At 35.6% G+C, this 13676-nt stretch overlaps 2 protein-coding genes across 2 annotated transcripts in view; both read left to right on the forward strand.

The window, feature by feature from the left end:
* The first annotated feature begins 1952 nt into the window (after nucleotides 1–1952).
* LOC107704639 (ADP-ribosylation factor-like protein 9) lies at nucleotides 1953–7471 on the forward strand. Its single transcript, XM_016507624.1, has 4 exons — nucleotides 1953–2653; nucleotides 3970–4138; nucleotides 5577–5752; nucleotides 6826–7471. Exons 1-4 carry the CDS (start codon nucleotides 2450–2452, stop codon nucleotides 7015–7017), a joined length of 741 nt encoding a protein of 246 aa, XP_016363110.1. The 5' UTR covers nucleotides 1953–2449; the 3' UTR covers nucleotides 7018–7471.
* A 519-nt stretch (nucleotides 7472–7990) lies between these two features.
* spmap2l (sperm microtubule associated protein 2 like) overlaps nucleotides 7991–13676 on the forward strand; it is an 8550-nt gene continuing 2864 nt past the window's right edge. The window contains exons 1-5 of the mRNA XM_016507615.1: nucleotides 7991–8000; nucleotides 8100–8130; nucleotides 8221–8277; nucleotides 8469–8597; nucleotides 12718–12849. Coding sequence (XP_016363101.1) covers nucleotides 7991–8000; nucleotides 8100–8130; nucleotides 8221–8277; nucleotides 8469–8597; nucleotides 12718–12849 — 359 coding nt within the window. The remainder of the gene's footprint in view (nucleotides 8001–8099; nucleotides 8131–8220; nucleotides 8278–8468; nucleotides 8598–12717; nucleotides 12850–13676) is intronic.

Consider the following 13676-nt stretch of genomic DNA (forward strand, 5'->3'; position numbering starts at 1 on the left):
GGGGCATTTCTCCTTTTTTTTTTTTTGTTTTTTTTTTAAATATTTGTTCCCCCCCCCTCCCCCCATCATATGTTCTGGACCTGTATGATTTCTGTTTATTTTTTGTCTCTGCTTTTTGGTACATGAATGCTTAATAAAGCAACTTTGTGTCACAATAGAGGCTGTTTATGCAAAGCTGAGATATTTATTTTTTAAATCCAGTGCTCAACCCTGATTATAATTTTGAACAAACTCTCCTCAGAAACAGATCTCCAGTGTTATGTCTTAATAAAGAGATTCCTGGACAAACCAATCAACTCTGAGTGTCTTGCTCTTTCATCTGTAAACTCCTAAAGATCTGTTGCCGTAATTGTGCAGCACGTGTAACCGTTTAACCATTAAGGCAAGCCCACTGTTTTTTATGCACTGGTCAATTTTGGGACTGTGAACTATTTTGCTTCCATAACATGTCGTCTTTCAGACTAGTGGAAAGAAAACATCCAAAATACACTTTTAAGTGTTTCTTTTATTACTCTAATCTATTGGTCTCTGTAGATTTCAATTCATATCTTTTAAGAGCTTTTTTTTTTCCATACACTGAGAATTTTTTTTTTTTACTTTAGTAGCATTTACATAAACTACACTTTGCAGTTTTATTCTTATCTATATTCTGAAGGTTTTTACAGAGGGGTTTGTTCATATATCATTTGCTGGATTTATATAAAATTGTATTCCCTTCTGTCAGATTTGAAAAGACAGAGAAATCCAACATTTCCTCTATACATTTTTTTTAAACTAATGTCAGCAAAACAAGAATTTTGAACCTGGCATTATCCAGTGTTCAGATGTCTGTTCTGATTTATGGAAATGTGTGCATGTTTTATTAGATAAAGCCTCATTTGCATTTTTTAAACCATATTTCAGAAAACCTGTAATATAATGCAATTGTTAAAACAGATTTATTGCTTGCAGAAACCACTGTCAGTTCTACTTGCTTTATCGATGTCTTTGTATTTTTAAATCCTTTTTTCCATACACTGAGAATTTTTTTTTTTACTTTAGTAGCATTTACATAAACTACACTTTGCAGAGGGGGTTTGTTCATATATCATTTGCTGGATTTATATAAAATTGTATTCCCTTCTGTCAGATTTGAAAAGACAGAGAAATCCAACATTTCCTCTATACATTTTTTTTAAACTAATGTCAGCAAAACAAGAATTTTGAACCTGGCATTATCCAGTGTTCAGATGTCTGTTCTGATTTATGGAAATGTGTGCATGTTTTATTAGATAAAGCCTCATTTGCATTTTTTAAACCATATTTCAGAAAGGGTTTGTTCATATATCATTTGCTGGATTTATATAAAATTGTATTCCCTTCTGTCAGATTTGAAAAGACAAAAGAGAAATCCAACATTTCCTCTATACATTTTTTTAAAACTAATGTCAGCAAAACAAGAATTTTGAACCTGGCATTATCCAGTGTTCAGATGTCTGTTCTGATTTATGGAAATGTGTGCATGTTTTATTAGATAAAGCCTCATTTGCATTTTTTAAACCATATTTCAGAAAACCTGTAATATAATGCAATTGTTAAAACAGATTTATTGCTTGCAGAAACCACTGTCAGTTCTACTTGCTTTATCGATGTCTTTGTATTTTTAAATCCTGGTGGATTTAAAAAAAAAAAAAAACATTCTACATTTTAGTTAAAAAAAATGCATAGTTTTTGTTTTTTTAGTCAGTATTATCGTCATTGTAGTCTTTTTTTCCCATACAGTAATACTTCAAAGTTAGGTATTATTTTAGTAGGTTTACATTATATCTATGCAAAAATCATAAATAAATAAATCAACTTATTTAACATTTTCCACAGTGTGATCTGTCTAGAACAGGTAGGTAATCTGTTTCTCCAGCAGGCGGCGCTGCCGCTGCGCGTTAATTGATTGGCCGTGTGTTCGAGCGCCCTCTGCTGGACCTGTCGTGCATTACTTCAACCAAACATGTCATCGACGAGTGTGCGCCTTTAGGTTAAAAAGAGTGACTCTCGGCGGCAGGTTAGTTTATCTCAGGAGATGATTCGATGATTCGAGCTTCGACTCCCGCTGTTTAACTAAAGATCAGAATCTCCCGCGGTCCGCTGTGATTACCTCGCATCTCACGAGACCGCCGCTTTTGTTGTTGATCTCCAGGAAACGCAAAAGCTCGGGTTACACCTTTTCCGTTTTTGTGGGGAAGACGAAAAACTTCATTTAGCGCATTTAGAATTCTGCAGGAGTAATTCTATTTTTCACTCGCGTTATTTCCACTCACCGGAAATATCGACCTCTGGAGTTTCTAATCCACTTGTTGGATCCGCACCGAGGCCCGTATGCGGCGCATCATGTCCAGGTGCATGTGAAAAAAAAGTATCGCATTTGTTTACATTTCAACTTGATTTGATTTGGAGGCACGAATTTAGCGTAAACATGCCCGGTGCGCGCGAGATCGGGCTGGTGGGCGCAGCGCTCGCGCTCACGGGAGGCGTCGCGTGCGCTGTGTGTTATCTGAGGAAAACACGAGAACCCGAGAAAACAGAGAAAGAAGAGCTGAACGAGGACGGGAGCAGAGGAGAGCACGTGCATAAAGCCACCAAGACCGACACTGCACTAAAAGCGCCCGTAATAACAGAGGTTTGTGGGTTTGGTCCGGTTTTATCCTCTCGGACGTTCATTTATCGCAGTGTTTTGGTTGCACGCGAGGCCTCAAAGCAGAAAGTTCTGCAGAAGTGGAAATAACAGCCAGTTTACAGTGACAACAAGTGATTTGAAATGTCATTAATAAATATTATTATAATATTTAATGCTTAACAGGTGCTTAATAGATCGTGCAGTCTGTAAAGTATCCTCATAAATGGTAATATTCAGCAATTCTTATTATATAATGCCAAATTTTTAAAGCTAATGTAAATAATTAAAAATGTCATGCAACTTTAATATTTCCCTACATTTTAATAATTAATAAACATGATCAGAGTATGAAATGCTTAAAAAAGATACTTTAAGTACATGCAAATAACATTATAATTTATAACACTAGATGCATAGTTAAAATACCATGCAACTTTAATTCATAATTTTCATAAAAAAAGGAATAACAAACATAATGTTTTAATAGGATACAATGCAAATAGCCACATATAATATTATAATATTAAATTAGATTAATATCGTTTTTAAATTTTAATATTTATTAACAGTATAATTTATCATGCTTAACAGAAGCTTAAAGTAAATGCTAAATAATAGACATGTCGTAATATTGATTCATGTTTTAATAAATGTAATAATATAGTAATAAATATATAATGATACGCTACATATCTTTCAAGCTATAAATAATGCTACTTGAAAGTTAATATTACGAAATTGTTATGATTTTTATTTTTTGTTTTCAAATAATTTAAAAGTTTTACATGGGAGTTTATTTAAAAATTGCCACATATAATATTATTATAATATTAAATTAGATTAATATCGTTTTTAAATTTTAATATTTATTAACAGTATGATTTATCATGCTTAACAGAAGCTTAAAGTAAATGCAAAATAATAGACATGTCGTAATATTGATTCATGTTTTAATAAATGTAATAATATAGTAATAAATATATAATGATACGCTACATATCTTTCAAGCTATAAATAATGCTACTTGAAAGTTAATATTACGAAATTGTTATGATTTTTATTTTTTGTTTTCAAATAATTTAAAAGTTTTACATGGGAGTTTATTTAAAAATTCACTCAAAATAAATTTGCATGCAGCGCTTGCATTTTTGAGCATGGTGCATTGCTCAAATGAACTGCTTTTTGGTTTATTGTATGGACCTCCTGTAGTATAATCCGTCTCTTCCTGTGTGTCAGTGTGACACATGAAGCAGCTTTACTCTCCCGTCATGCTATGATTTCAGTAAAGTAATGTCATGTTTGTTCTCTGTGTTGTGCAGCCCAGGACAGCAGGTACTCAGGTGCTGGTATTGGGTCTGGACGGGGCAGGAAAGACCAGCTTACTGCACTGTTTTGCCACGGGCAGCCTGGAACAAGATGTGTGTCCCACTCAGGGCTTCAACGCCATCTCCATCAACAAGGAAGAGCTTCAGATCGAGTTCTTAGAGAGTAAATACAGCTCATTTACACACACATATTGTGATTACTGTAGATCAAAAAGCAGCATGGTGCTTGCAGCGCCAAACTCATACAGTAGGTTTGAATCCAAAGGGAATGCATGCATTGATGAAATAAATGCACGCAAGTCGCTTTGGAAAAAATGTTAGTACCACCAAAAAATTTTTAAATGTAATAATATAAAAACATTTAAAATTAGGTATCTTGTTTTCATTTTAATTTGAAAGTTTTTGTCATTTTGCTGTGTTTGTCATTTTTATTTTTGTTATTTAAAAAAATGTCTATGTAGTCTTTATTAAGTTTTAGATTTTAGTTTAATTTAGAATAGTTATATTACTACTTAATGGAAGCTTGTTTCCACCACAGGGAAAAAATAAATAAATAAATACATAAAAATAATTTTTATCTCACAATTCAGACTTCTTTTTTCCTCACAATTCTGAGAAGAAAACTGTAAGATATAAACTCGCTATTGCAAGTAAAAAAGTCAGAATTTTTTATTCGGTGGCAGAAACAAAAAAACATAATTGCGAGATATCAATAAAAAATTCAGAGAAAAAAGTCAGAATTGTGAGATGTGAACTCTGAGTTGCAGGAACATCAGAATTCTGAAGTCATGTAGAATTGCAAAATATAAATGCGCAATTCTGAGCAGAAGAGTCCAAACTGTAAGATATAAACTCGCTATTGCAAGTAAAAAAGTCAGAATTTTTTATTCGGTGGCAGAAACAAAAAAACATAATTGCGAGATATCAATAAAAAATTCAGAGAAAAAAGTCAGAATTGTGAGATGTGAACTCTGAGTTGCAGGAACATCAGAATTCTGAAGTCATGTAGAATTGCAAAATATAAATGCGCAATTCTGAGCAGAAGAGTCCAAACTGTAAGATATAACCTCGAAAAAGTCTGAGTTGCGTGGTAAAAAGTCACAGTTACCTTTTTTTATTCCTTTTTGGGAAAAAAACAATTGCAAGATGTAAACTCAGAATTCTGAGGAATAAAATCTATTAAACCCGAGTTTATATCTCACACTTCTGGGAAAAAAAGGAAACGGGCTTCCATGGTACTTCAACTTAAACTTAAATGAGAAATGGTGAGAAACTAGCTGAAATAAAGTACTTCATTTTATTTCAGTTAATGTTTACTATTATTTTAAGTAAGTATATTTTAAGTTTAAAGTTTTATTTTTAGGCCCCGTCCACACGGAGACGTGTTTAGCTGTATACGCATACATTTTGCATCGTATAGGCGTTTCGTCCAGATGGATCCGGCGTTTTGGGAGAGTGAAACCGATATTTTTTGAAACCGGGTCCCAGAGTGGATAGGGAAAGCTCTGGCTTCGTGTGGACGTAGCCTTAAGTTGACAAAAATAACCCTGGCTTGAAGTGAATAGTGTAAAAGTGTCTTTTGTGCTTTCTCTGTCATGCAGTTGGAGGTACAGAGAAGCTGCGCGATTACTGGCGGATGTATTTGTGTAAAGCGCATGTGTTGGTGTTCGTGGTGGACTCGTCTGACCCCGAGCGATTCCCTCTGGCTAAACGTCTCGTGCACCAGCTCCTGTCGGCCGACCCCTGCCTGCCTCTAGTGCTGCTCGCCAACAAGCAGGTGAGAGCGTCTGCTGCATGCGCTCTGTAATCCTCTCTCAGCACGATCCGTCTGATGGAGTGCGTGTCAGGACCATCTGGACGGTCAGACATGAGGTTAAGGTGCTGAGGCAGTGCAGCTTTTCCTGTTGACGCGCCGGATGTTCTTGCAAACACATCTGGTGTGACAGACGGGCCTTAAAGTCAACATGAAATCAAATTGGCCCATGAATACAAGTTCCTGCATAGGGGTGTGTGATATTGACAAAAAATAATATTTTCTGGCATTTTGTCGATAATAATAGTTAGACAACATTTTGCTGAGTGTGTTTTTGTGCTGGTACCTTGACTGATTTTGGCCTGTTGTTGACATATTCTGTGCAGTGGTTAGTTCACAGTAGTGACAGAAATTAACGAGAGATATATTAATACTTAAATTAATAGGCTACCCAAAAATGAAAATTTGCTGAAAGTTTATTCACCCTCAGGCCATCCAAGATGCAGATGAGTTTGTTTCTTTATCAGAACAGATTTGGAGAAATGTAGCATTACATCTCATTACATTGCTCACTAATGGATCCTCTGCAGTGAATGGGTGCCAAAGAGTCCAAACAGCTGATAATAACATCACAATAATCCACACCACTCCAGTCCATCAATTAATGCTTTGTGAAGTGAAAAACTGCATGTTTGTAAAAAAATAAAAATAAAAATCCATCAGGACATATTTAACTTTAAAACATGGCTTCTGGCTATGAGTCCATAATCCCTAATAATGCTTCCTCCAGTGAAATATGGAATCTAGATGAAAACTCATACAGGGGCCTTTTCACCCCCATATATTGAGTTTTGGGGTCATTCTAATAGGCTCCATGATGCAAAAATGTGCATTATCAAGGCCTGTTTTTGCAAAGTGAATGACATACTCAGCTTCTACACTGTTAAAACAATAATTACAGTATTATCATAGACAATACATGTGGCACACCCCTATTCCTGTTCTTTTTGGACTAATTCATTAGTGCATGTTTTTCTGTTATTAGAAACATGGTCCTGTGTCAGGATCTCACACATGCTTCGCTCTCTCTCACGCAGGACGTCCCCGGGGCCCGTGGGATCACTGATCTTTACGAGGCACTGGATTTGGGTAATGTTGGCGACGGGCACCGGCTCAGTGTGATTGGTACTCAGGTGAAGAAGGGAAAGTCTGAGGCCAACGCCGGTGTGCAAGATGCTCGTGACCTCATCATAGAGATGATTGACCACCAACTATGTATCTTAAAATAGTTTCCTTTGGTCCCAATTATGTAGGGCTTTACGGTTGACAACAAAACAGCCTGTTTTTGTAGTAGAAGAGAGACTAGTTGAAATCATTTTAATGACACTAAAACATTATGATTGCTATAATTGAGAATGAAAACTGAGCATTTTGAAAAAGATGCCAAAGATAATCATGTCTTTCAGTGTATTGCTGCTGCTGTTGTAATTGTGGATTATGGGATGTTTGATTATGCGTTAACTGATACAGAGTCTTGTATGAAGCCTGTGTGTTTGTGCTGTTTTTGCTAGATGATAAAATGCTTTAATTGGTTTATACTGTAACTTGCTGACTTGTCAGTAAGAATAGTCTATAATCCAAATGTCTGTATATTATTTTTGTAACTTGACCTTTCTGTCTTTAAATGGCTTTTTATTGCCAGAAATCAAGTGAAGATTTGGTTGGTGATTGTCTTTTGATAACCATTAAATAGTAATTGAAATGCCTGAATCATGTTTGTCATTTTTGTAACAAAAATCCCCTAATGTTATTTTTTAGAATCAATGACATCATGTTTAGAATCTTTAGAATCCGCTTGTTAAGTGGTGACGTAAGAAGCGCTGTTTCCGGGTCCAAGCCTCAACTCGCTTCACTTGAGAATACTACCTCAGTAGCCGTTTATGACACTGTTTATTCATATTAAACATTTAAGCTAAACGTTTTCAAACTTACGGTGTACACTACAGTCTCCATGCTCACAGCATCCCAAACACAAATTATTTATTTATTTATTTATATTTTCATTGTCTGGCTATCTGGGATTTCGGTATGGAGTTAAAGGTTAGGATTCAAAACTAATTTTAGCTCTTCTTTGAAGACAGAGCAGGACCATGTGACTTTGGTTGCCATAGTAACAGCTTCCTTAGCAACAGGCGGTCTCTATTGTGACATTCAGTAAGCTTTTAGCTTCCCAGGATTCCTTTGGGTCTGTACCTGGACAGAATGGACTCGGGTAAAGTCTGCATTTAGAACAAAACCTAAATGGTCTCATGTTATTTTTATTGAAAAATAGATTAACATGATTTTTTTGTTTGTTTTCTGTTCCTGAAAGAGTCTGAATTAAAGTCATTCCATCTGGATAGGTATGTATTGCAGAAAAACAAAATTTGAGTTTTCTTTTCATTTCTTTATAATTTCTATTTTTAAGAAACTGATAACATGTTTGCTTGTAGGATTTCATTTCTAGCTCAACCAAAGGAGTCCAAGACAGTTTGGGCCACAACACCTTGGTAAAACTTCTTTTGCATGTACTTTAACTTGATTATAACCTAAAACTATGGCGTCAACCATGAGTACAAATATACCTGAGGCTTATATTTTTCAGCACTACCCAAATATCCAAAAACAAACAAACATAAAACAGTTGTTTCATCCCTTGGTCAAGCTGACTTATCTGTTGTGCTTGTGTTCTGGGATTCAGGATACTGACATGGGGAAACCAGGAATCGATACGGCCGCTGTCCCGCTCAGCACTGCAAGCCAACCCGAGCCCCAGAATAAAGGCACTGGCCCAGCCTAAGAGAGACTTCTCCCTCCAGATTCAGCTCAGGTAGCAGGAGACAGCACAGATGTCTTAAAACTTCCATTTTATTTAGTTCTCGTGCACTACTGTTCAAATGTTTGGGGTTAGTACGATATTTTTGAATGTAGGAAATGAATAGCCTACTTAAACCTAAATTAGATCATAAAATATATTCAAATCAGTGGCAACTCCAGGATTTTTGGTTGGAGATTTTGTTGTAGTCAATGGGGGGTTTAACAGCTAAGAGGGGGTGTTAATAAAATAATCCAACTGTATAGCTAAAGAATGCCTAAACCGCAGATCAGTCAACATGCCATTACAGCACAGCTTCTTAAAACATGCCACACCACTGTTAAATGCATCAACAACCTCAATATCATGCATTTATTGCATTTTATTTGTTTAATTTACCTTAAAATATACATTCACAGGGTCACATTAAGTGTGCAGTTATTAGAAATTAAACATATGTCGACTAACAGTTCCACCTGGTCAAAGACATGATGTTTACAACGAAAATATCCTTTTTTATTTTCATCACCACTAGGCTAACAAAGCGAACAATGTTAAAGAATTTATATTCAAATATCCTATTATATGACATTATAACGTGAGTTCGCAGGGGTTTAAACCTCCAAAGCAGCTACTTACCAATAGCAAATTACAAGAGGACAATACATATGTTGTTATCTTCTGAGATGTATCTTAAGTCCACAGTCTTTTGTTTACTATTATATAGCGCTCTATGTTTGCTGTTGATGATGAATTATGATGTTTGTTAAGCACCTGAGTGCAGCCTTATTGACTCCCCCAATTAAGGTAATTGTTTTTACATTTAGACATATTTAAATATACACACGTAAACCTTATTACTATTTTGTTAGGTTTTCCGTTTTTCTTTTTCTTTCTTTTGTTTCCTTTTCAAGTTCACTTTTAAAAACCAGAAATCCTTGAGGGGGCGGGGCACGTGGATGATATGCAAATTAGCCCAGGCAAGCCCCGCCTTAATGCTGCAACTGATTCAAACAGAAATAGCTATTTTAAATTGTAATAACATTTCACAATATTGCAGATTTTACTGTATTTTTGATCAAATAAATGCAACTTTGGTAAACATAAGGAACTTATTAAATTTTTTTTTTAAATCTTACCAACCCCAAATTTTTGAATGGCACTGTATATGAAGGCAGTTGTGTGAGCTCAGGTTTCGCTGTTTCAGCTTATACGGAAGGAACGTTTAGGTTAATAATGAATGAGCTGAGGTCAGCATTCAGAATCAAGCATGTGATGACTGCTAGTTTGCCCTATACCTTTTAGTGGAAATGAGAAAGCAATCCACGATTCCTGCTGTTCATTTTTGGATGCAAGTGTACAGGTCATACGCCTGAGTCCTATGAATTAGCAGATTGAGTCTGATGCCAAAGAGATTTTTTTTTTTGTCAAATAAGTTTTTATTCAGTCATCGAATAACCTTGAAATAATCACAAATGTCAGGATTAATTTTCTTATATGCACAAAATACAAACTTGTAAAAAATTATATAAAATAAAATAAATAAATAATAATAAAGTAACCCCTTCCCCAGGCTGTTAATATACAATACAGTGACATAAACACACAACATTTAAATTACAATACATTGCTTTAAGGAATAGAATTCCTATCGAGGTAAAAGAAGAAAGGGTCCTAAATCTTGTGAAATTGTCCAATATTGCCTTTTAAGATATATCTGGTTCGTTCCAGGTGTATAGAGTAGATATCAGTTCCTCAAGCCATAGTTTGGCAGCAGGAGGATCAAACTTTTTCCAGAACAGTAATAACAGTTTCTTATTATTATTATTCCACTGACTCCACGAAGGAGCATAGGGCCTCAACAACAATTTTCCAGCGGACTCAATTTTGGGCGACTCTCATCAGCTGGGCCTACGACCAGTGTTGGGGGTAACGCATTACAAGTAACGCGAGTTACGTAATCAGATTACTTTTTTCAAGTAACTAGTAAAGTAACGCATTACTTTTTAATTTACAAGAGAATATCTGAGTTACTTTTTCAAACAGATTTAAAAAGTAACGCAAAAGTAACGTAACGCATTACTTTCAATAAAAAGTAACTAAGTAATGTAATTAGTTACTTTTTTATGGAGTAACGCAATATTGTAATGCATTACTTTTAAAAAAGTAACTGTCTCCAACACTGCCCACGACCATCCGGCTGCCTTCATCTCTGCTTCCGTGCATCGTCTCCAAGTCTGTTTTGGCCTACCCACTCTTCTCTTTCCTTGTGGGTTCCACTCCAGTGTCTGTTTGGTGACGTTTTCAGGGTTCTTGCAGAGAGTGTGACCTATCCAGCCCCGTTTCCTCTTTCGTATTTCTTGGCCAACAGGCAGCTGATTTGTTTCCTCCCACAAACTGGAGTTTGAGATCCAGGCTCTCTGAGGAAGCAAAGAAAGTTGGCCTCAAAATAAACACCAAGAAAACAAAAACCTTGAGGATTAACCACAAACAACAGGACCAGAATAACAGTTTCTTAGCTGTTATCAAACAATATGTAAGGAATTTCTGTTGTGCTCTGTTCAATGAATATGTATAATCAGAATGTCCTAATATAATGAGCACTGGGTCTGGTTCCAAGTTTACATTAAGGACATCTGAAAGCGTTTTTTTTTTTAAACTTCACAACAGAATCCCTGTATTTTATGACAGAAAAAAAAACTATGAGCTAAGTCAGCATCCTCAGATTTGAACTTGTCACAAAGAGGAGAAACATTGGGAAAAATCCTATGTAATTTCTTGTTTGAAAAGTGTAATCTATGTAAGACCTTAAATTGAATAAGGCATAATCTAGTATTGACCGATTATTTATCAATATCCTCCAAACCACTCTGCCAAATCTGAGATTCCAATTCCAATCTCTCACGCCCATTCCTCTCTGATCAAGTTTGTAGAGGGGGAAATAGCTTTTAGTAACCTTCCATAAATTAAAGATAGCTGACTCTTATTTCCCCTGAACTGTAAACAGTCATCAATAATCGTCTAGGGAAACATTATGTGCACGCAAATAATTAATTATTTGTAAAAATCTGAAAAAATGGACATTATTGGACAATGTTTTTTTTTTGTGAGGTTGTATTTCTGTTGTAGTTGCATAAAGGAAGCTAAAGGCCCATCAAGATAAAGGTCCTTGACTGTGCATATACCCAATTCCTTCCATTAAAGGTTGTATCCAACATTGAAGGGGGGGATTGAGGGGTTATTTGCAATTGGAATTAAGAGAGAGAGTGAATTTATCTTATGGTATTCTCTTATCTGTCTCCAAACATAACTGACTCTTTATGACAATACTATTAACTACTGTTTGGTCTAATATTACTGGGGAAAGTAGCACTGCTCCAAGATCATAAGGATGGCAGTAATCAGTGATCATAAGGATGGCAGTAATCCCGCTCTATCTGAAGCCAATCTGGGGCACTAGCTGGCTGTTCCAACCATAGTGCAAAAACTTGTAAATGAATGGCCCAATAATAAAGGCAAAAATCCAGAAGGGCCAAACCACCCTCATGTTTGGTTTTACAAAAATGAACATTTTTTATTCTGTGACCCTTATAATTCCATAGAAAGGGAAGAATAATCGAGTCTAGGTGTTTAAAGAAGGACTTGGGCAGTAATATTAGAATGTTATGAAGTAAATATAATATAAATATGGAAATATAATTTTCATCGCATTTATTCTACCAATTAAGGAGATTGGGAGAGTTCTCCAATAGTGTATACAGGTGCATCTCAATAAATTAGAATGTCGTGGAAAAGTTCATTTATTTCAGTAATTCTTGTAACTTAGACAATTAGGGGTTGAAATTAGCTTTGAAGAGCAAAGAACCGAAGAGATTTCATGAGATAATGGATAAAATTAATTTGCTTCTCCGATTCCAGCTGGCAAGAATGTTTCCAACCCCGTTCTCCACCAGAGAGCATAAAAATCGCTCTTATAAAAGTGCTGAGAAATATGAGTTTGATTAGCATAAACACACTCCAAATCCTAGTTTCACTTGTTCCTAGCTAGCATCCTGTAACACTCGTCCTATTGTCTTATTTGAAAAGGCGGATTTTCTCTCGGATGTCAGACGTTCCTTCTGCAATCTTCCTGCAGGAAAGAGGAAGAGGAGGAGGAGGAGAGGAGAAGGATGAAGATATCCCGCCCTTCCTCTCATGCAGTGCAGTACGAGAGCATTGTCCATCTAGCGACTCCCAAAACCCGAGGAAGAAGCCCCCAGGAAGTGAAGTAAGTCAAATGGTCAAATGAGAACCTGAATACATTTATGAGATCTTTCCAGAACTAAAATTAGCTCCTGCTGAGGAGGAAGCCAAAATTCAACATCTGTTTTTTCAGTAGCGCTGTGTGTGTGTGTGTGTGTGTGTGTGTGTGTGTGTGTGTGTGTGTGTGTGAGAGAGAGAGAAGATGCTGTCAGACAATAGACGACTGGTGTGTAACCCCTGGCAAGTCTTGTGTTTGACCACAGAGGTCTTTTTAAATTCTTAAATCACAATCTCAGATCTGGGCCCAATTTCTTCTCCAAGCTGTTTTGCAGACTAACATATTGAGTCAGTTTTGCTGTCATATAATTTTGTTTGTGAAGACTTCATGTCACTTATATTTTGTGAGAATTCTGTGGTAAATAAATAATCTGCACGCAGGCCATTATGTTCATCTCTGGATTCAGCTGAACAATTTTTTTTGCAACCTGTGGATTTTTGTTACATAACATCTTGAGAACATGTGCGCTGCAAACCAGAAGAAAGCTTTGATTCTTATCAAACCAAAAGCAGCAGATGATTTTTGCAGGTCTTGGTATAGATAAGATGCCATATTAGAAAAGAAAGTGTGAGATATCAGCAGAGTTATCGTTAACTAAAACCTTAAAAAACATTTCCATTACTTCAAATAAACATTAATTGAAATAAAATAAAAATATGAAACTTAAACTTATTTTATTTCAGCTAATTGCCAAGGCAACATTTCTAGTTTTTGTTTATTTCAATTTGAATTAAAACAACTAAATCTAAATAATCTTATATATATATATATATATATATATATATATATATACA

The sequence above is a fragment of the Sinocyclocheilus anshuiensis genome, unplaced genomic scaffold (genome assembly GCF_001515605.1).
Source record: "Sinocyclocheilus anshuiensis isolate Anshui unplaced genomic scaffold, SAMN03320099.WGS_v1.1 scaffold1646, whole genome shotgun sequence".
Lineage (NCBI taxonomy): Eukaryota > Metazoa > Chordata > Actinopteri > Cypriniformes > Cyprinidae > Sinocyclocheilus > Sinocyclocheilus anshuiensis.

Coding starts and splice junctions, on each gene's coding strand:
- LOC107704639 (XM_016507624.1), top strand. CDS start 2,450: ATGCCCGGTGCGCGCGAGATCGGGCTGGTGGGCGCAGCGCTCGCGCTC. Junction 4,139..5,576: donor TCAGATCGAGTTCTTAGAGA/GTAAATACAGCT, acceptor TCTGTCATGCAG/TTGGAGGTACAGAGAAGCTG. Junction 5,753..6,825: donor TGCTGCTCGCCAACAAGCAG/GTGAGAGCGTCT, acceptor TCTCTCACGCAG/GACGTCCCCGGGGCCCGTGG.